The sequence below is a fragment of the Carcharhinus amblyrhynchos genome, chromosome 19 (assembly GCF_965287045.1).
Source record: "Carcharhinus amblyrhynchos chromosome 19, sCarAmb.v2.hapA, whole genome shotgun sequence".
NCBI lineage: Eukaryota > Metazoa > Chordata > Chondrichthyes > Carcharhiniformes > Carcharhinidae > Carcharhinus > Carcharhinus amblyrhynchos.
In genome coordinates this window covers 19,176,506-19,198,734 of record NC_137342.1, presented here as the reverse complement: position 1 = coordinate 19,198,734, position 22,229 = coordinate 19,176,506, and the positions used below count along the sequence as shown (strand labels likewise).

Genomic DNA, 22,229 nt, shown 5'->3' with positions numbered 1-22,229 from the left:
TTGCAAAACACGATTTGCTTCCCAGGCTGAGTTCTTGCATAGCTACCACATCACATGAATCCACCGGACACCATTCTTCAGCTCTTGTCTGGTGTACCTTGGAACTAAAATTCCCTGCAGAAGCAAAGGTAATAATGGACATTCCCGACTGGTTGTTCCATTTGTCACAGTTTTAATAAAAACAAAAATGCTAGAATTCCTCAGCAAGTCACGCAGCAGCTTTGGAAAGAGAAATTGAGATAGTGTTTCAAGTTGCTAACCTTCTCCTTGGTGCAAGCAAAGTTAGAGATATAATAGGTTTTAAGGAAGTACAAGGGTAAGAAAGAAGTGGACGAAAGAACAAAGGGTCTGTGATAGGTGGATGTCAGGCAGCTGTTGTTTATTATTTATTCATCCATGGCATGTGGGCATCAGTCTCAAGACCAGCATTTATTGCCTCTCTCCAATTGCCCTCGAAGGTAGTGGTGTGCTGTCTCCTTGAACCACTGCAGACCATGTTTTATGCAAACATTCACAGTTCCAGAATTGTGACCCAGCAATAGTGAAGGAATGGCAATATAATTCTAAGTCAGGACTGTGTGCGGCTTGAAGAGGAATTTGGTGGTGGTGTCCCCATGCATCTGCTTCCCTTGTCTTCCCAGTGGGTAGAGGTCATGGGTTTGGAAGGTGCTGTCAAAAGCAGTCTTGGTGAGTTTTTGCAGTGCATCTTGCAGATGGAAATACTTGTTATCTCTATGCATCAGTGTGGAAAGAGTGAACGTTGAAGGAGGTGGATGGGTGCCAATCAAGCAGGTTGCTTTTCTGGTTGGTATTGAGCTTTTAGAGTGTTGGTGGAGTTGCACTTTAAGGCAAGTGGAGAGTATTCCATCACTTGTGCCTTGTAGATGGTGGACAGACATTGGGGAATCAGGAGGGGAGTTACTCTCTGCAGAATTCCCAGCTTCTGACCTGCTCTTGTAGCCACAGTATTCTTATGGCTAGTCCAGTTCAGTTTTTGGTTAATGGTAACCCCTAGGATATTGATAGTGGGAGTTTCTGCAAGGATAATCCCATTGAACATCAAAGGGAGATTCAAAGTTATCGGAGTTGGCCATTGCTTAGCATTTATGTGGAAAGTAACCATTCATTGCCACACATCAGCCCAAAACTGCATATTGTCCAGGTAGCACTGCATATGGACACAGACTATTTCATCTGAGGTGTGACTAAATGACAAAAGGAATTATGTACAAGGTAAAAGAGGTGGTTATGAGACAAATAACAAAAGATGGGTCCAGAGAAATTATAAATGACAGTAGTAGAATCATTACCAGAACTTACTGTCTGAAAAAAAATGCAAGCAGTGATTTATGATTTGAAATTATTGAACTCAAATGTTGAGTCTGGAATAAGGTGCACCACTGAAAGGTGACACTCTGTTCCTCAAGCTACCTGTAAGCATTCATTAGGATAACATTGGAAGCGAAAGGCAGGGGAGTCAGAGTGGGAGTAGGGTGGAGAACTAAAACAGCAATTGACCAAAAGATCAAGATTATGCTCATAGAATGAATGGAGGTTTTTGGAGATGATCACCCAAACGGTGTTTGTACTCCCCAATGTAGAAGAAATTGCATTGTGAGCAGCCAGTAGAATATATCAAACCGTTTCAACTGGAGAGAATTATTGAGGCCTTGAGCATTGGAAGTGGAAGAAGAGAAAGGTTACAGGGAAAGGAGATCTGGTGTTTGGGATGACCACTTACTGAACCAGGTGTCAGGAATGGAATGATTTTGAGGACAAAAGGAAGGTTGTTGTAATTCCTCAAGGGAGGGCAAGATGACAGGAGATGTGTGGGAAATGAGGTGGACTTGGTCAAGAGTCCTGTCCACCATGGTAGAGGGGAATCCTCGGTTGAGGAAAAGGAAAACGTATGGCGGCAACATTGTGAGCAGTGAATATAGTGTGCTAAATTGGAAGGTGGCATTGTCTAAACAGATGCAAATAGAGTAAGAAACTGGGAAAATAGAATAGAATCTTGCCAGGAAAAAGGGGTGGAAAGAAGTGCAATCAAGGTAGCCATGGCTGTCATTCAGCTTACAGATGATACTGATCGACAGCCTACATCCAGAAGTGAAGATAGAGATGTTGAGAAAGGGGAAAGAAGAGCTGGAGATGAACCATGTGAAGCCAAGGAAGACTTAGAATTTGGAAGCAAATTTGACTTATTTTTAAAAATCCAATTCAGGGTGAAAGCAGGAAACTATCAATTCAATGTACTTGAAAAATAGTTGTGGTGGTTGAGATTGGAGTAGGACTGAAACAAAAAGGACACAAAAGTTGCTGCTGTGGAAAAGCTTATTAGGGAGAGATAAGGGAATCAAAAAGAGAAGCTGTTCAATGCGGACGAGGTGTAGCTCGGTTTCCATTGAAGGAGAAAGAAGAGCTGTAGATTTGCCTGGTAAGGGATGGAGGGGGTGGGGGAGAAGAGGAACTGGACATCCATAGCAAAGAGGAGATGGTTGGGACCAGGAAACCAGAACCTAACTGTTGAGATGACAAAGGTATTGTAAACATCATAGATGTATGGAGTAGGTGGCTGGACAAGACGAAAGAGAAAATGAGTTCAGATTGAATGACATGTTTCCTGGGGCAAGAACAGACTGAAACAATGGGTATGCCAAAACAAGTCATGTGGTTTTGGGGAGGAAGTAGAAGTAGCAGAGTTGCCAGCTAGGAGGTGGAAACAGTGGAGGAAAATGCCCAGAGGAAATGAATTAGTGGCTTGATATGGGGTTATAGCCTAGGGAAGGTTGAAGCTGGTGTCAAAGCATTCACACTCAGCCTCTGCAAGATAAAGGTTTAATGATAGCATTACTGTTGTACCCAAGAGGATGGAGTGTTAAAGGTTCAGAGAGCCGTAGGTTAAAAAGTGAGGGAGCTCAAGAAAGCGAAGCAGCAATTTCAAATGGAAAGACCAAGAGAAGACAGGGTGGCAGCAGATGAGGTCCAGGTAGAACAAGAATTCTGACGATAGGAGGAAGGGTTCATTTGTCACTGCAGGAGTGGGGGATGGATGATGATGAACAGATATTTAGCCAAAGATGTTACTCCAGGAAAGAAGGAAGAGGAGTTCAGCATTGTATCAAGCTCAACATTAACTAAAGTGAGGTGAAATAGGATAAAGCTGATGTCTTTAGTGGGGGCTGATCTTTAGGGTAGGTGTCAGTGGAGAGGTCAGAATGTAAAAGAAAAGGTTAGTGGGCATAATGAAACACTACAGATTATGTTAGAAGAACAAAGTAATCAGAAAAGTGAAGAGGGAAGTAGGATCCAGAGGAACATACTGGTTTACTTTGACTTAATTTATAACGGCAAACTACATCCTCCTTCTGAGAATTCTCAAGACCCAATTGCAGATTATGCAAATATAGTTGTGCAACTAGCCTAACCAGCAGGCAATTGTTCACGACGAACTTATGGTGAGTAACATTTAACTCTTTAATGTGCACTAGAACAGAGAGCAACATCTCCTATGATACTATTATAAGCCACACTGCATTCAAGGTGTGTAACTTTATTAGACCAGACACTTGATGGAGAAAGGCTATTGTGATCACAATGTAGTATTTAAACTATTCAAACACAAAAACCGTCCCCCAAATGTGAGCACACTTTATTCATATCTTTTTATTAACAAGAATTTAAATTTAAAGCTGCTATGATTATGACCATAATGTTAACAAGTTCTCAATAAGGTTTTAAGTCACCTTTCATCTCAATTTTAAGAGGTAAAAATGCACAAAGGTACTCCAACAAGTCACAAGTGTTATTCACTGTACCAGCTATTTGGTGAGAATTACACTAATTTTTTGGGACCACAGCAATTTAAAAATAAGATGATCAGCTTCATTTCATTGGCTCAAATGTGCTCCTTGGTAAATTGTCCTTCTAGGCAAAAAATAAAATGTTCCTGGCACTAGTAATGATTAATGCAATTTATAAATGTTGATCCTACTCTTCAGTACAGATTATAGACCTACAATGACATTATAAAGAGAGAAAAATGTATTTTATTTATTTTAAAGTTATGGGAAAAGTTCTTACACAACTAAATGAAATTAACTGTGTCATGTATGGAATGGAACAAAACTAAAGTCTCAATTAAAGAAAGTAATGCAAAGAAATTTGGTCTTAATTCACAAGATTTAAATTGTGATTCTTAAACAATGAAGAGGGGCAAACTTTTAAATGAAGAACAACCAATAATTGCAGAAACTACAGCTGCGTTGACCAGGAGAGCTATTATTTCCTTAACAGAAAGGCATAAAGTTAAATAGAAAATATGTATTCTGCAAAGAAACTTACCTTGTAATGTTGCTACTAGTCCAGTGCTGATTCCAGAAACAATGTCACCAGGCAACCATTCCTTCAACTTGTACTTGGGTAACCAATCCAATATGGGAAAGAAGCCTTTAATTATACTCAAGACCCTTTTAGCTGAGCAACTGAGAAGAAAAAGAAAACTATAATTTATAACCTCTTAATACATGCAGCAAAATCAAAATCATTTCAATTCAGTTCATATGGAGCAATCTCAACGTGCGGTCAAACCATGCAGTGCCCTTCATAATAAAAACCAGACCAAAACTAAACAAGAATGTCTATCGGTATGTTATAACAAAACACAAAATGGAGAGATTTCAATAAGATATCACATATTAAAAAAACATATGTTCACCTTTTCTGTTAATTAAAGTAAGATCTTATTTAAATCTGGTTTGAGTCTAACTTGACTCTTTTGCCTATTAGTTTCCCTATTCAAACTGTACCTTGTTCCATTCTTTGGTGAACGAGAGATTCACCTGACTCAATTCTAAATGCTATAAATGTATCAGTAAGCAATTTACTCCACAAGGGTAAGTTTAGCTTTTGGCTTCTTTAACTGACAATATAAACCCACTTTTACACAACATGCCTCCCATTTCCACATAACTGGTTCCTTGGCATCTTTCTTACTTAGAAAACTTGTGCTTTGCTCCCAAAGATACTCTTGCATCCAGTGAGAATACGTGTAACATCTTTCCATAGTTTAATGCTCTGAATTCGATGCACTTTGCAGACCGTCTAAATCCTTCCGAAAAGTTGATTCATTCCAATAGTGTCTCCTTGATTTTTTTTTACAGCACTCCAAAATTATAGTTCCTATTATACAGATTTTATTTTTCTTTCAACAGTTAGTGTACACAGTTCACAAAAACAGAAATGCTGGAACTATTGAGAAGGACAGTATGCACACAGAAGAGTTCACGTTTCAAGTTGATGATCTTTCATCAGAAGTATTTTGAACATTTTCTGGTTTTAATCTCAAATTTCTAGCATCCACATAATTTTGTTTATGCGACGGATTAAAATGTTTGGCTCATACAGGTCTTTTCTTTTAATTTATTTGAGCAGGTGTACCCATGAGTGCCTTTGAATTTTATATTTTTCAATAGAACATTCTGCTTTCCCAACCTACTTACAATGGACATTTATATTGAGTTTGACAGGCAGTTAGTCCTAAACTAGGGTCTTAAAATCAGAACAAAGCAAACTATGTAAGTAGGAGGGGCAATAGGGCTAAGACAGATTGAAAAACTGGATAAAAATACATATATGATGGTAAACAAGCAATGGCAAACAATTAAGGAATTAATTCAGAATTCACACTCAAGAAAGGAATAAAGGAATAAAAAACCCCACAGGAACAGCTGTCCAACCATGGCTATTAAGAGGCATTCATTAGTATTAGAAGCTTATAATGCGACTAAAAAGAGTAGTAAACCTGAAGATTCAAAGTTTTAAAATTCAGTGAAGAATGATCAAGAAATTAATAAATGAGAGTTAAGAGTAAAAAGACATTAAAATTAGATTATAAAAACATCTATCGGCATTACAGATAAATTACAGAAACATTATTAGATAAAAACTGTAGAAAATACAATAGAAATTCCGGATACGTTCGGAAACTAAGGGACTAACAAGAATGAGGAGCTTCAGGAAATCAGTACTGAGAAATATCACTGAGAAATCAATGGGACTAAAAGCTGACAAATCCCCTGATCCTGATGGCCTAAATCTTAGGATTTCAAAAGAGTTAGTAGCAGAGATAATAGATGCAATGGTTTTGATCTTCTAGAACTGGCTAAATTTTTGAAAGGTCACCACAAGTTTTTAGGTAGTAAAAGTGGTTTTAGTTTTATTTTATTTACTAGTGTCACAAGTGGGCTTACATTAACACTGTAATGAAGTTACTCTGAAAATCCTCTAGTCACCATGCTCCAGTGCTTGTTCGGGTACACGGAGAGAGAATTTTAGTGTAGCCAATGCCCTAACCAGCACATCTTTCGGACTGTGGGAAGAAATCTGTGCAGATACGGGGAGAATGTGCAAACTCCGCACGGACAGTGACCCAAGCCAGGGCTTGAAACTGGGGCCCTGGTGCTGTGAGGCAACAGTGCTAACCACTGTTTCACCCACATAACAGAATGAAGAGTGTAAACAGGCGACTACAAGTTTGATGTCAGCCTGACATCAATATCCGGGAAAATGTTAAAATCTGTTTTTGGCAATGTGGTAATGGGGCACTTAGAAAAGCATAATGTTATTGCACAGAGTTGATGTGGATTTCCAAAAGGGAAGCCCTGTTAAACAAACTGTTTTAAGGGTGTAACCAACAGAATAGCTAAAGAAGAATCAGCACATGTAGTGTAATTGGATTTTCAAAAATTTGATAAGAAGCCAGAAAAGATGTTTGAACAAAATAAGTTTTTGCTCATGGGATGGGGTAATATTAGATTGAGGATTGATTAGACGTTAGGAATAAACTGGTCAATTTCCGTTGACAGGTTGTAACAGGTGCAGTAATGCAAGGATCAATATTTGGACCCCAGTTATTTAGAATCTATATCAATGATTTAAGGATTAAGTGTAATATATGGATTGGGTGTAATTTATTTAAATTAGCTGAGGATTCAAAGTTAGGTGGAAAAGCAACCTGTGAGGAGGATGCATAGAGGTTGCAAAGGGATATCAACAGGCGGAGCAAGTGGATAAGAATGTGCCGGATGGAATATAGTGGAGTTACCTCCTTTTGCAGAAAAAAAATTAGAAAAATGACAAGAGGCTGGAAATGTTGATGGTCAGAGGAATTTGGGTGTCCTATTATACTAAACACTGAATGCTATCCTACAGGAAGCAATTAGAAAAGCTGAAGGTACGTTCTTCTTCATAACAAAGAAATTGGAGTGCAAGAGTACAGAACTCTTACACAGTACACCAGATACAGTCTAAGACCCTATATAATCCACAATCTTCTGGGCCGGATCATTTCAAAGATTCACACCACCTTGGGTGTAGAAATTTCTCCTCCTCATCAGTCCTAAATGTCTGAGACTGTGGGGCCTTTTGTTGGAGACAACTTTACTTGGAGAAACATGCTTCCGGCATCCATCCTGTCAAGCCCCTTAAGACTGCCAAGTGTTTCAATTAGATCACCAACTCAATCTCCTCATAAGAAAATTTTCTTCATTAGGCTTCCTCCAAGAACATCCTTCCTTGAGTAAGGATAGGGTTTTAGTAAGACTGCATCCACTGTACTGTGTACAGTTCTGTTCTCCTTACTCAAGGAAGGGTATCTGTTAGGATATTGGTTTGCAGGAGCCGAGTCAGAAAAATTCATATCCCAAGGAGGGACCTCTCCCGATTCCATCTGTCAGCCACACTAGCTTGTCAGTCTTTAAAGAGCACTGGATCACTGCAGAACAACAAGGTCCAGGTATCAAGTCTGCTAAGATGCATTTGCTTACAAAACTACCAAATCCGGCAAGCGCCCTTAAAGTTATCTCAACAGGTTTTTGTGTTCAGCATGGTGAAAGAACCTCCATTTGCCAATCACTCTAATATGCCGTGTCTCAAAGTCCAATGTCAGGGACCAGACGTATACATCAACTCCTTAATCCAATTGAGGGATTCATTACAGTTCAGTACTCTGTCAACTGCTTCTCCATTTCACAACAGATCTAGCTCAGTCTACTAGAGGTTTTGCACATGGATCAGAGATAAATATTATTTGTCATCGGTTGGGCTTCATAGGGACTTTGCTGGCATCGCAACAAGTAAAGGCAGACCAAAGTGATCTTTGGCTATTCACTGCATAGTCCCAGAGGTCTATATCCAGATCAAAGCTGGCAACCCTCAAGATCTATAAGTGCTAAATGTGAAACAACCGCTGATATCTTCTGATCAAGATTCTCTCGAGCTGTGCTCAACACCATAACACTGTTTTGGAGGGTGCTTGATACCATTTCATTATCACTTAGTCGATTTTCAAGATGATGAAGGGAGCATTTTATTTTTCTTGGTGAATTAGGACTAGGGGGCACAGCCTCAAGATAAAGGGGGGGCGGTTTAGAACAGAGTTGAGGAGGAACTTCTTCACTCAAAGGGTGGTGAATCTCTGGAATTCTCTGCCCGTTGAAGTGGTGGAGGCTGCCTCGCTAAATATTTTTAAGACGCGGGTTGATGGGTTTTTGATAAGTGAGGGGATTAAGGGTTATGGGGAGAGGGCGGGAAAGTGGAACTGAGCCACGACAGATCAGCCATGATCTTATTGAATGGCGGGGCAGGCTCAAAGGGCTAGATGGCCTACTCCTGCTCCTATTTCTTATGTTCTTATGAATTGCTAGCAAAACAGAGGGGGAGAATTCCTGAAACGTGTGTACATATAAAAGAAAAAGAACTTCCTTGCTCAGCAGGTTTCAGCCCAATGGAGGGAGGAAACAGTGTGGAATATAATTCCAGGTACTGGGGAAAGTGAAGCAATTTCCATGGGAAAGCATTTGGAAAACTGGTCACAGGTCTGAAGTTTTTTCCTGGAGGAGGACAAGCTACATTCAAACATAAAAGCACTCAACTGAAGGAGGGCTAACTTCAGCGAGTTGAAACTGCTTTTGCCCCATATAGAAACAGGTAAAACCAGAGGTGACCAAAGAAAGGCAAAGAGGAGTTAGATCAGATACAAACCCTGGACACATTTCCAAGAGGAAGAACAGACAGAAGTCAAAACTAGAGTTCTTGGGATGACTAAAGATATAGATTAAAAATAAAACAGGAAATAAAAGAGGCTTATAATAAACATTAGGCTCAAAATACGGTCATGAAGCAAAATGAATACAGAAAGTAAAGAAAACAAAAAGGTTAGAGTGTATGAAAATAGATTAATAAAATAATTTTATAAACAAATAACAGAAGAACAGTCACTAGACAGGTGGGATCAATTAAGGCAATTAAAGAGAGACCTGATGGAGGCAAAGGGCATGGCTTAGATACAAAATCAGTACTTTGTATCTGTATTCAATGAAGAAAACATTGCTGATATCATAATGATTTACATAGAATGGAAGAAAGACCCATTGGTCTGCCTGTAACTTTTTCCACCTGCTCTCTATCCCATGATTATATTCATCCCATGCTCTGTACTTATTATCTAATTCCTCTTAGTTGACCCCGTGCCCCACTCCTCGCATGTGCTTTCAGCTGTCTGAGATTTCTGTTATAGAATCCCCTCCCCTCCCCTCCCAAGACCTCTCCCTACCTCCCTGTTCTCCTTAAACACCCACCTCATCCATTAAAGTTTGTGGTCAACATCCACAACAAAAGCAGAAAATACTGGAAAGCCTCAGTAGGTCTGACAGCATCTGAGGAGCGAGAATAGAGCCGACGTTTCATGTCTGGATGACACTTGGTCAGAGTTTATTTCAGATTCAAGCATCCACAGCAATTTGTTTTTACCTTTTTTTGGCTGGATATCCATTACATTATACCTCTATGAAGAGCCATGGGATTTTTTTTCTACACCAACAATGTATAAGTGCACATTGGTGCAAAATAGAAGATGGGTATTGGAACATTTGACAATGCTAGTTAGATAGAACGACACCAGATAACTTGATGAACGGGGGTTCTTTTCTGATTCCTATCCTACATTCTAACCAGGTGAGCAGTAGCAGCAATGTCAGTTGTCTTTACTCCATCCAGTACTTGTTATAAAGTTACATCAAAACGAAGTGATGTATCTAAAAGTCTGTTTTTTCAAAGAGGTTTGTTTTACAATGTTGCACCTTTTGAAAAATGTCCTCTCAAAAGAAATTATTCATTCGGATATTCTTCTCAATTGGCCATGATATATATTTTAAATAGTTTCACCTCATGGCTGGCAAATATTGATGACATACTGACACTTAGGAACCCGCTACCTTTTAGATGCATCGCAATAGCAAAAGGGAGAGAGATTTACAACGCGGGGAACCGGGGGGGCGCTTACTGGATATGTCTGGACTTTCACTCACCTGCACCTCTTGGCCACTCGGTCACGTATGGTTTTGGGGACTTTTTCCTTTTTCTCATTTTCTTCCAGGAAGCTATTTTCAGAGTAAACCGAACGGGCCACAAAGTAGTTGTGGTTGACACTGTCTGTCGTTGGCATTTCGGCTACTCCAAGGCTGTCCTGCTCAGCGAACAGACGGCTGGACACTGAAAGAGAATGATCCCCAGTTAAAACAAACCATGAGTTTGGTCATCTCGAGGAGGGGTGCTCACCCAGGGCATCTCACACTCCTCTCACACACCCTCTCCCCCAGGGCATCTCACCCTCCTCTCACACACCCTCTCCCCCAGGGCATCTCACCCTCCTCTCACACACCCTCTCCCCCAGGGCATCTCACCCTCCTCTCACACACCCTCTCCCCCAGGGCATCTCACCCTCCTCTCACACGCCCTCTCCCCCAGGGCATCTCACCCTCCTCTCACACACCCTCTCCCCCAGGGCATCTCACCCTCCTCTCACACACCCTCTCCCCCAGGGCATCTCACACTCCCCACTCCCCGCACCCCCCCCCCCCCCCCCCCGCCGCCCAGGGCATCTCACACTCCACTGCAAAATTTCGAGACATTTTCTACTATTAGTAAAAGATATTCAGACTTGCTAAACTGGAAAACACTCCCATGTCCCTCCGGATTTCATTCACCAAAGCATTGCCCGTCCACTGGAGAGGGAGAAGGGGCGGCGATTTTAAACTCTCAAAAGTCGGATCATTTGAACGGCCACCTTCCAGCAGTTTACCAAAAAAAAAGTGGTTCTTCCGGATAAAACAACACAGACGAAAACTATCTGAAAGTCTGCAATAACCCGAGAGAGCGCGTAATAGTGGGAGGTTTGTTAAGACTTTTCACAACTCGACTCACATCTATAGACACTCAGAAAAGCCACTCACCCACAATATAGACTGACACTGTGTCATCCCAGTTCCATTCATAGAATCTCCCGTCCCATACTCTTATGGATGAAACCCATTTTAAAAAAAATAAACAGAACAGTCTAACGATTACAGAAAACCCTTACCTTCCAAAAAAAACTGAACACGTGGATGCCAGCCGCCCCCCCGCCCCCGTGACTTCCCGACCCCATAAAAAAACCCTTTCAAAATTAGTTCAACTTATCCCTGCACAGCACTTTTTTCCGGACAGATTTTTTTTCGTGTTTGAAAAACTTTTTCTTTAAATCCTAATTTTGACAATAATTATCGACCCAATTCACTCCGAGGGTGCACAGCTAAAAATGTAGTTAATGATTTAAAAAAAACACACAAGCAAACGATAAGTGGAAATGCCAGTCAAATAAGATGCAGTTTCAGAAATCCACCGTACACCAAGTGAAAGAGTTCTAACTTTCTTTTCGATAGAACAGAGTTGGAAACTTGCTGTGTGTAGTAAATATCCGAATGTTTCACGGTCGGCGTTCGTAATCAACGTACGTCCATAAACTAACAACTTTACCGCTGCGATCTGGAATCTCCCTGGGTGTTGCGTGCTTTCATTGAGGGTAGAATTTTACTGCAGGTTTATATATTCTAGATTTTGTTTAGACCGCACACACAGGGCAGCCTGCTCCGGATCGGGATTGCCTCGGCTCTGAAACGACTGCTCACTGGCAAATAAACGCAGGGCGGTCAACAGATACCTACTCAAAACCGCGGACTGAAGTCAAATAATCTCATTCTAACTGTTAATGTTGCTTAAAAATCTGGACCCACCCAAATAAAAAAATAATGAAATCAAACCAGGATGCCGGAAAAGTGGAATAAAAACAAAACCAGGCCGGAAATACTGAACAGGTCAGGCAGCATCCGTGGGGAAAGAAAGGTGATTAACATTTCAGGTCGATGGATGACCTTTCTTCAAATGAAGCGTTAGCGTGATTCACCTTGTTTCTCCTCTTTGCAGATGCTTCGATAACTGAGGTTTGTTTGGGCACTTACATGTTTTTAACCCTCGTTTTGAAAGGTTTTAAATCCTCAACGGCCACACAGTTTGTCAAGATCACACAGGCCAATGTGCACATAGGAACATACAATGGAACAGGGGGGCACACGGGCAAAATACCTCAGTTACAAAACATAACAGGATTAAAATTGAGTAAATGTAACATTTTGGTGGTAGGAAACAGATGGTCGTTATAAACAGAAAATGCCGGATAAAGAGAGCAGATCCGGCAGCATCTCTGAAGAAACAAAGCTAACGTTTCAAGTCCACATGACTCTTGTACAGAGAACGAGTTCTGTCCGAGGGTCACGTGGACTCAAAAATTTACCTTTTGTTTATCTCTCCACAGATGCTGCCAGATTTGCTGAGTTTATCCAGCATTTTCTGCTTTTTTATATCAGATCTTGCACTTATTAATCATTTATAAATTATAGGTAGCAGTGGAATATTGTTGACGATCATAGTAAAGAGTTTTATGAAAGATATTGAGAGGATCATTAATACTAATTTATACATTGAAACCATTTCCATGTAAATCGGTTTCAACATATCTGAAGTTTATTGCTGCCAAGGTAACATGATTGTATTGCAGGTAGAATCTGCAAATGTTGACCTGTGAAAAGACCTTTACCCAATTTGATTTAGTTTTTGGAGGGAGTGTCTTCACTGAATCTGCCTTGGCTGTTTGGGTAGTAGCTTCAGGTCTTTGCTGTTATGAGAATTCATTGTCCTTGTTTTTTTTAATTCATTCATGGGAAATGGTTGTCACTGGCTGGCCAGCATTTATTGCCCATCCCTAGTTACCCTTGAACTGAGTGGTTTGCTAGGTCATTTCAGAGGGCAGTTGAGAGTCAACCACATTGCTGTGACTCCAGAGTCACATGCAGGCCAAATAAGATCAGGATAGCAGATTTCCCACCCTAAAGGACATTAGTGAAGCAGGTGGGTTTTTCCTATATTTGACAATAGCTTCATAGTAATAAGTAAATTCTTTATTAGAACATAGAACACCACAGCACAAACAGGCCCTTCGGCCCACAAGTTGCACCGATCGCATCCATACCTACCAAGCCCTCTGTAACTCCCTATCCCATTAAATCCCATATACTCATCCAGAAGTCTTTTAAATGACTCCAGTGAGTGCACCTCTACCACCACCAACGGCAGCCGATTCCACTCACTCACCACCCTCTGAGTGAAAAACTTACCCCTAACATTTCCTCCGTACTTGCTTCCCAGCACCTTAAACTGGTGTCCTCTCATAGCGACCATTTCAGCCCTGGGAAATAACCTCCGAGAATCCACCCTATCTATTCCTCTCAACATTTTATAAACCTCTATCAGGTCGCCTCTCAACGTTTGTCTCTCCAGGGAGAAGAGACCTAGCTCCCTCAACCTATCTTCATAAGGCACACCTCCCAATCCAGGCAACATCCTTGTAAATCTCCTCTGCACTCTCTCAATAGCTTCCACAACCTTCCTGTAGTGAAGCGACCAGAACTGCACACAGTACTCCAAGTGGGGTCTGACAAGGGTCTTATAAAGTTGCAGCATTACCTCCGACTCCTAAACTCAATCCCTCGATTAATGAAGGCCAGTACACCATACGCCTTCTTGACCACGTCCTCCACCTGCGAGGCCGATATGAGCGTCCTACGGACCTGGACCCCAAGATCCTTCTGCTCCTCAACACTGCTAAGACTCCTACCCTTGATATTGTACTCCTTCATCACATTGGTCCTGCCAAAATGGACCACTACACATTTATCTGCATTGAAGTCCATCTGCCACTTCTCTGCCCAGTCTTGCATCCTATCTGTGTCACGCTGCAACTTCTGACATCCCTCCAGACTATCCACAACACCACTAACCTTCGTATCGTCGGCGAACTTACTAACCCATCCCTCCACTTCCTCATCCAGGTCATTTATGAAAATGACAAACAGCAAGGGTCCTAGAACAGATCCCTGGGGCACTCCACTGGTGACCGACCTCCACGCAGAAAAAGACCCATCCACAACCACTCTCTGCCTTCTGCAGGCAAGCCAGTTCTGGATCCACAAGGCCAAAGCCCCTTGGATCCCATGCCCTCTCACCTTCTCAAGAAGTCTTGCATGGGGGACCTTATCAAACGTCTTGTTGAAGTCCATGTAAACCACATCCACCGCTCTTCCTTTGTCAATGTGTTCAGTCACATTTTCAAAGAACTCAACTAGGCTCGTAAGGCATGACCTGCCCTTGACAAAGCCATGCTGACTATTTCTGATCATTCTAAACTTCTCTAAATGCTCATAAATCCTGTCCCTCAGAATCCTCTCCATCAACTTACCAATCACTGAGCTCAGACTCACCGGTTGGTAATTTCCCGGGCTATCCCTGTTCCCTTTCTTGAAAATAGGAACCACATCCGCAATCCTCCAATCCTCCGGAACCTCTCCCGTCTCCATCGATGATACAAAGATCATTGCCAGGGGCTCTGCAATCCCTTCCCTCACCTCCCACAGTAACCTGGGGTACATCCCATCCGGTCCCGGCGACTTATCTATCTTGATAGAATTTAAAAGTTCCAACACATCCTTTTTCTTAACGTCCACATACTCAATCTTTTCAGTCCGCCGCAAACCTGTAGTACAACCTCCCAGATCACTTTCCACTGTGAATACCGAGGCAAAGTACTCATTAAGCACCTCTGCCATTTCTTCCGGTTCCACACAGACTTTTCCCCCGTCATCTTTTATAGGCCCTATCCCTTCACTTCTCATCCTTTTACTCTTCACATATTTGTAGAACGCCTTGGGATTCTCCCTAATCTTACCCGCCAAGGCCTTCTCATGACCCCTTCTGGCTCTCCTAATTTCCTTTTTAAGCTCCTTTCTACAAGCATTATACTCCTCTAGATCCTTAACATCTCCTAGCTCTCTGAATCTTTTGTATGCCTTTCTTTTATTCCTAACTAGGTTCATCACAACCTTCGTGCACCACAGTTCCCGCGACCTACCAAAACCTCCTCCAGATTGTTTTTATTGAATTCAAATTCCACCATCTGCCGTGGCAGGATTTGAACCCAGATGAGCCCTAGAACATAGCTGAATTTCTGGATTAATAGTCTAGCAATAATATCACTAGGCCGTCACCTCACCTTCACGATGTGCTATCTTAGTGGCCTGTGAACCCCCTCCACAGCCCAAGATTCCAGGAGACTCTTACCAATCAACCAATGGTCAATTAACTTCCACTCCTCTGTTCAAGAACAACTGCTCCCACAGCAAACCCTTGCTGATATTTTATACTCACATTATTCTGCAGCACCGCCCCTCCCAAGAAATTCCACAAAAATAACTTTCAACACTTTCATTTGCTCAAAAGAAGAGATCAAAGTTAATTATTTTAAGTTCTTGAAGAGATTGTGCTAAATTTCAATCTGCAGCCCGCTCCATTTCTTCCACAAATTAGGGGTCACATTGTAGAAACAAAATGAGAAGCCTCCATGAATAAAGATTCATATGGCGACAAGGAAGGGAATTATTTCATTGTGCAATAACAACATTAGTTTATGTTCTACTTGCATTCTTTGTAATCTGTTTAGGTTCAGATTGTATCAACGGTTTGCCAACACTCACTTTTTGTTTCTTGAATTAAGAACTTTGACCATAGATTTGTAAAATTCAGTTTATCTGCAAGCAGTACACTATATAAATACAATAGGGACAGTCCAAAAGGGGCCTTCTCAGCTGCTGTCACTGGGATTTGAAGATTTCTGTTACTTCCCTTACAATTACCCTTGCCTTTGAAATGATTGAACAGTTAAATGTATATTTTAAGACCTTTTTACCTTTTTGATCAGGTCCGTGAGGTACACCAATCAAATGATTCTCCTTGCTGAGCCACAACAACTTGTATTATGACCACACTTCCTTCAAATGGAGTTCTTTCATTCCATCTCTATGAAGATGGCATACGGAGAGACATCGGGCAACATGAAGTAATTGTGAACCATATCATCATAATTGTAAGGTAGGTGACTCTTGAATTGATGTGGAACTGGTTTTGTCTGTATGTCTGTTTGTATCATGACACCTTAATGTATGCATGCAAATGCCCAAAATAGACTCTGTGCATTTCCTAAGGTAGGTGGCCCTTGAACTGATGTGAAACTGGTTTGTCTGTATGTATGCTTGTGAAATGACATCATGATATATTACTTGCAGGTGCCCAAGATAGGCAATGTCCAAGTGCAGAGGATCCTAATCCAAGGCAGATCACAAGACTCCTAAAAATATACATTTCATACTGTTGGAATTTCAGAGATTATTTGCTTTATATTTATAGGTGTCATCAACAGGAGGACAATCATGCAGTTCACAATTATTGTAAAAATGTCTTTATTTGATGTGCTTAGTAAGTCCTGCCTGCCACTGCACCCTGTATGGTGTAATTTAATCTGTCCTTATCCACAAATAGCCTTGTTTTCTTTCATCATGTCCAGTGTTCCATACAAAGCTGGGTAAAAATGACTAAGTGAATTTTTAGAGGAGTCTTTAGGAATGTAAACTGCAGAACTCCACAATACTACACACAAGGCGACACAGTGGTTAGCTTGGTTGCCTCACAATGCCAGGGACCCGGGTTCAATTCCCACTTTGTGTCACTCATTGGAATTCTACTACCCTGCCTGCCATGGAATTGGAATGGGCGTGGGGCAGACAATGGAAAGGTCTGTTAACCTCGGATGAGATTTTCCAGTCTCATTCAACCTTGTGCAGAGCCTGTATTCTCTCCGTGTCTGTGTGAGTTTCCTTTGGGTGCTCTGATTTCCTCCCACCGTCTGAAAGACATGGTGGTTATGTGCCTTGGCCATGCTAAATTCTCCCTCAGTATACCCAAACAGGCATCGGAGTGTGGTGACTAGAAGATTTTCAGAGTAACTTCTTTGCAGTGTTAATGTAAGCCTACTTGTGACACTAATAAATAAACTTTAAAAAATTTTTAAACTTTAAATACTATTCTTATTAATAATTCCCAATAAATCCAGTCCTTAATGAGTCAAGATTCAACTCTGTCAAATGCTGAAGTACAAGATCATTATTTCCTTTATATTTGTCACCTATTACATATTGAGTGTCACTGATAAAGGTTATACAATTAGGAATACTCTGCTCAACAACTGATGCAACTGTCATAACCAAACTCTGGAGCAAGTCCGCACACTAGTGAGAAAGAGCTTTATTCATTTTCTACTACCAATAGAGTTTCCAATCTGACTAGCTAATTTGCAATTAATTTAGGAATCATAGCCTTTATAATGTGGAATTGTTATCCGTGCTCCCTGAAACCTAAAGTAAATTAGACTGATTGCATAGCTATCATAGAAACATAGAATGATTTATGGTACAAGAGGAGGCCATCCAGCCACTGTGTCTGTGGCAGGACTCATAAATTTGTGAGGAATTAACTATCCTTCTAAAGCCAAGCCAACTATTCCGTATGGCTTTATAGTCATGTCATATAAATCAAGCACTTTTATATCTCCCTTTGACTATCAAGTTAATATTCACTCGTCCTCTCGTATGGCTTGAGTATTCTTGGTGCAGCAAAGGTCTGTGTTTCCTTGTTACTTTCTTGTAAATTCAAAAGTAAATCTTTTCATGACTTGTGGACACTTTATTCACAAATCTCTTCATAAATTTTCTAATGGTGTCTTCTTGTTAAGAAATTTCTGAGACCATATGATTAACTGGAAATGTAATGTGGCCATTTGTGAAGGCTGATGAGTAGATATATATTTAACACATCAAATAAATTTTGATCTTGAGTTGTCTCGTTTCCCAAGACATTTTCCTGAAAAATCTATCTGGTTTATTATAGCTAAAAATATTTTTTGGATTCTTATTGGCGTTGTTTTCTTTCATTTGAGAGAAGAAGGTCCAAAGTGACTGAAAAGAACAACAGGGAAGACAAAGTAAAAGGGAGAAAGTTGTAGTAATGTCAACCCAACTAAATATGAAAATAATTAGAGGAAAGATAATGAATTTTCATATCAGTGCTGTCAGGTTTTAGGAAGCAGGAAGAGCTTCATTTGTGGTCAATCTTTCCACTGCCTGCTGATCATTTCCAGCATTTTTACTCTTGCAATAACTTCAGGGGTCAGCTGTAAAGGAATCGTGCTTTATTGCACAAAATAAAGTAACCACAAGCCTGTGGTGAACAAAAACAGATCCCAACCAATACAACAATGGACCTAATGAGGGGCTTGCTTTATAGAGGGCTGGTATACAAGGTCCACCTGGTAAGGTCCTTAGTAATCACCAAGGAATTTGCATTCTAGGAGAAGGTCTGTCAGTGATTTCCCCATCCAAATCCAGGGGTTATCACAACTCTCAGGCCAAACCCAATTCCAACAAGGACTTGAGCACATAGTTAGGTGAAAAAATCAGTGCAGAACTGAGGAAGTATTATGCTGTGGGAGGTGCCACCTTTTGAATGAGATGTGAAATGAAAGCATGGTAAGCTTTATTGCTCAGTGTAGGTTAATTTTCTGTCTTAAAAACTTGCTGTGAAAATGCAAGTCATTGTTACCCAGTTCATGCTGGGCATTAAAAGAATTACTTCACAAAAGGGCATGAGTTTGAAAGTGTCAAAGGTTGAACGATTTATTCTAAAACTAAATTGACTATCCGATGTCCAGCAGTTATGACTGAGATGTTGCAACAATTCTAACAGGCTTGGAATATACATGTTGTTATAGATATTGGTATCTGGACTGGCTAATGCCAGTTTGACTTCAAGATTTCCTCTTGTGAACTGGTGCAATATTTACTGCTTCCTATTTTTATGAGAAAATATAATTGACTAGGACATTTGAAATAAATGATTGGGTTAAAGTTGCCAATGCCAGTTACCAGCAATCAGCATGGTTACATTGCTCTCTTTTGTTCTTCAGGGAGGGAAAGCAAGGGGAAGTTCTTAAAAGGCTTGTTTCAAAGCAAAATGAGAGTGCTGCTGAATTTTATGCTTTAATAACTCCTCATGTTAAATCATATTTTATCACAATATGTGAGACACCAAAGTGGAGATCTGGGGTTGAAATTTGTTCACCTATTATGCTGATGCTACATGGGATTTTCTACCCAGCCGCTTCTGTCCACTTTTGTTTTATTCATTCATGGGATATGGGCATCACTGTCTGGCCAGCATTTATTGCCCATCTCTAGTTGCCCTTGGAGGTCAATTGAGAGTCAATCACATTGCTGTGGGTCTGGAGTCACATGTGGGCTAGACTGGGTAAGAACAGCAGATTTTCTTCCCTAAAGGACATTAGTGAAACTAATGGGTTTTTCCAACAATCAACAGTGGTTTTATGTCATCAGTAGATTCCTAATTCCAGATTTTTTTTCCACCATCTGCCACGGTGGGATTCAAACCCGGGTCCCCCAAACATTAGCTGTGTTTCTGGATTAACAGTCTAGCAGTAATACCTCTAGACCATCAACTCCCCCCTCGCTTTGCTTTCAAGAACTCCTAGCCTCTCCATTTTCCTCACCTATTCTCTATATTCTTACTTGGCCTTATTATAAAATGCTCTGAGAACCTCTGCATAAATGAAGTGCACTATAAATGTACATTGTTGTTGTATGATTGTATACTTTCTTAAATTCCATGCTATAGATCTTACAATGCAAATAATTTGTGTTTGCATCTTGAAAGTATGGTGTACCTGTTCTGACCTAGACTGGGTACAATACTGATTGCCAGAAATATACATAAGTTAAAACAAAACAAATTCCCCCATTGGCTCATAGGTAAGGGCATTTACAGAGGCAGATTAAGAATTCTTGGAGTCCTGGGCACCAAGAATATTTGGGGCCCTTCCATATGTCCCCAAACAAATCTGTCTCCCAACCCATTAAAACATAAATGTAGAGTAAAATGCACAAGTAGGCCACTGGAATGATTGTGCGCTGCATTAATAATAAAACAAAGTATGTCACAATATTTTTGGATAAAATTAGACATAATTGCATATTTGGTAGGGGGTCCTACGGGTCCTTGGCGCAGTGCCTTAATCTGCCTTTAAGCCTCTCCACATGCAGCATTAGCCCATTTGAGAAGCTCCGAACCTGAATCCTTGTCATGTGCAGCATTTAATGATTTCAGCAGGCAAGGGCAGCAGTTGATTCAAAACAAGTTGCTTCATGCAGCGACAAAAGACCAGGGAAGAGAAGAAAGTTAACCGGCAACTTCCCAATCCTGATTGCAATTCAGTAACCTTTACTGAGCCGTGTAGTTGTCAGGTGAAAAGAGGATCTCAGAATTTGCCTGTCAAATTTATTGCCTAAACTCAAATAGCTGCGGTGACACATTGGAAGTTATTTAACCTAGAATTAGCAGCTCCAGTAGAAAGAAGAAGTTTGGAAAACCAAAGTTTTAAAAAATCATGTTTTTGTCTTACAGATGGAGGGACATGATGTATTGTCTTAACAATTCACCCTTCAATACAAAACATTAAAACATTCTTAATTTAGAGCATCAAATATTCTCAATTTCTCACTTTACAGCATTATGTGTATCTGTGCAAGTAAAGTATCAAAACAATTGACGAGCATATGTCTATACATGTGTATTATCTTTAATGTGCTTTTTTTAAAACAGGGCACAATAAATAATAGCAAATAATTTCAAAATTATCTATCTTGTTTACATTAAATTAATTTTCAGCACAATATTTAGATAATCCAAGAGTAGTGGTCAGTTTTATTTCAGTTGCTGACATGGCAGGTAAAGTGACAATAAAAGCACAAACCCCGTTATCAAACCGTATAAATAACATGACTGTACCTTGACTGTCTGTGGAGTCACCGTAATGTAATGCAACGACTGTCTGGTCCATATAAATTTCAGAGTATTTATTTGCTCTGAAATCAAATGAATAGAATAAAATTTAGCAAAAACAAACACAGGGTCTGTTGATTTGCAGCACACAGGTAGTTTCCACTCATAACCTACATCACTGCAAATCAGGAGTGCAAGAGAGTCTTGAAAAATAACACATTATTATGTGACCTCCAAATATGTGTAATATATATACACACAAACGCTGTCCTCAAATTTCAGTTTTGATGCTTAGTGATGCTCTTCAGTCAACCATGGAAGTAGAGGGGAGGGAACAGAGTTACAAAAGGATAGAATATTGTACCTTAAACTGATGTTAGACTTGCTGAATTCAGTTGTTCCGGGGTTGACGTAACATACAGATACCTTGGTGCTTCATCTACTCCAACTCTTTCTTTAGTAAGCCAAGTCAGAAGAATAAGGAGCTTGTAACACCATATCTTTGTAAAGTTGAGGAAGACAACAGAATCTTACTTTTTCAAGAAGGGGTGGATCTATTTTTAGGAATTCCAGTGGTGCAGTCACTATATCCTAAACTGGTTCAGCAACATTCTTTGGCTTGAACCTCTTTGGGCCATTAACTCTTCCACAAGTATGAGAACCTCCTTTTGTCTCTCACCAAAATGTGTGGATGGATAAAAGTAGCTTGTGAGAAGGCAATTTTGGATAACAACATAGATGACAAATCTATTCAATGGATTGTGCTTGCTATTGGTGATGAATAAGAAGAATGGATTTCTGAGTTCCAGAAATAAGAGTTAAGGCTGAGTTGCCCATTTCTTTTGGACAAAACCCACAAGTTTTCAAAGACTGTTTCTAATATCCAGTCTAAGCAGACTAATTTCTTTAAAACATATTTAACCAAGTATGAAAATCTTGAATTATTTCTTCTTTAATAGAAGAGAGTATATTAGCCTCAAAATCATTGCCTTTCTGGTTGACACATCCCAAGTTAAGTATCCCTCCTTGTTTCCCGATTCTGGTAATCAAGGATCAATCTG

General features: G+C 40.4%; 1 protein-coding gene across 6 annotated transcripts in view; it reads right to left on the bottom strand.

Annotated features, from left to right (window-relative positions):
• The window catches only part of slc26a4 (solute carrier family 26 member 4), a 63,596-nt gene extending 41,888 nt beyond the window's left edge, over positions 1–21,708 (bottom strand). The window contains exons 1-4 of one of the 6 annotated variants that reach the window (XM_080207340.1): positions 21,533–21,708; positions 21,175–21,251; positions 10,368–10,551; positions 4,345–4,484 (exon numbers count right to left, since the gene is read on the bottom strand). In XM_080207340.1, the coding sequence (XP_080063466.1) occupies positions 4,345–4,484; positions 10,368–10,551; positions 21,175–21,226 (376 nt within the window). In that variant the 5' untranslated portion in view covers positions 21,227–21,251; positions 21,533–21,708. Of the gene's footprint in view, positions 1–4,344; positions 4,485–10,367; positions 10,552–10,999; positions 11,135–11,853; positions 11,917–15,546; positions 15,578–16,171; positions 16,355–21,174; positions 21,252–21,532 lie in introns of those variants that run through there. The other 5 variants (XM_080207343.1, XM_080207346.1, XM_080207345.1 and 2 more) reach the window with 5 other exon arrangements.
• Between the last annotated feature and the right edge of the window lie 521 nt (positions 21,709–22,229).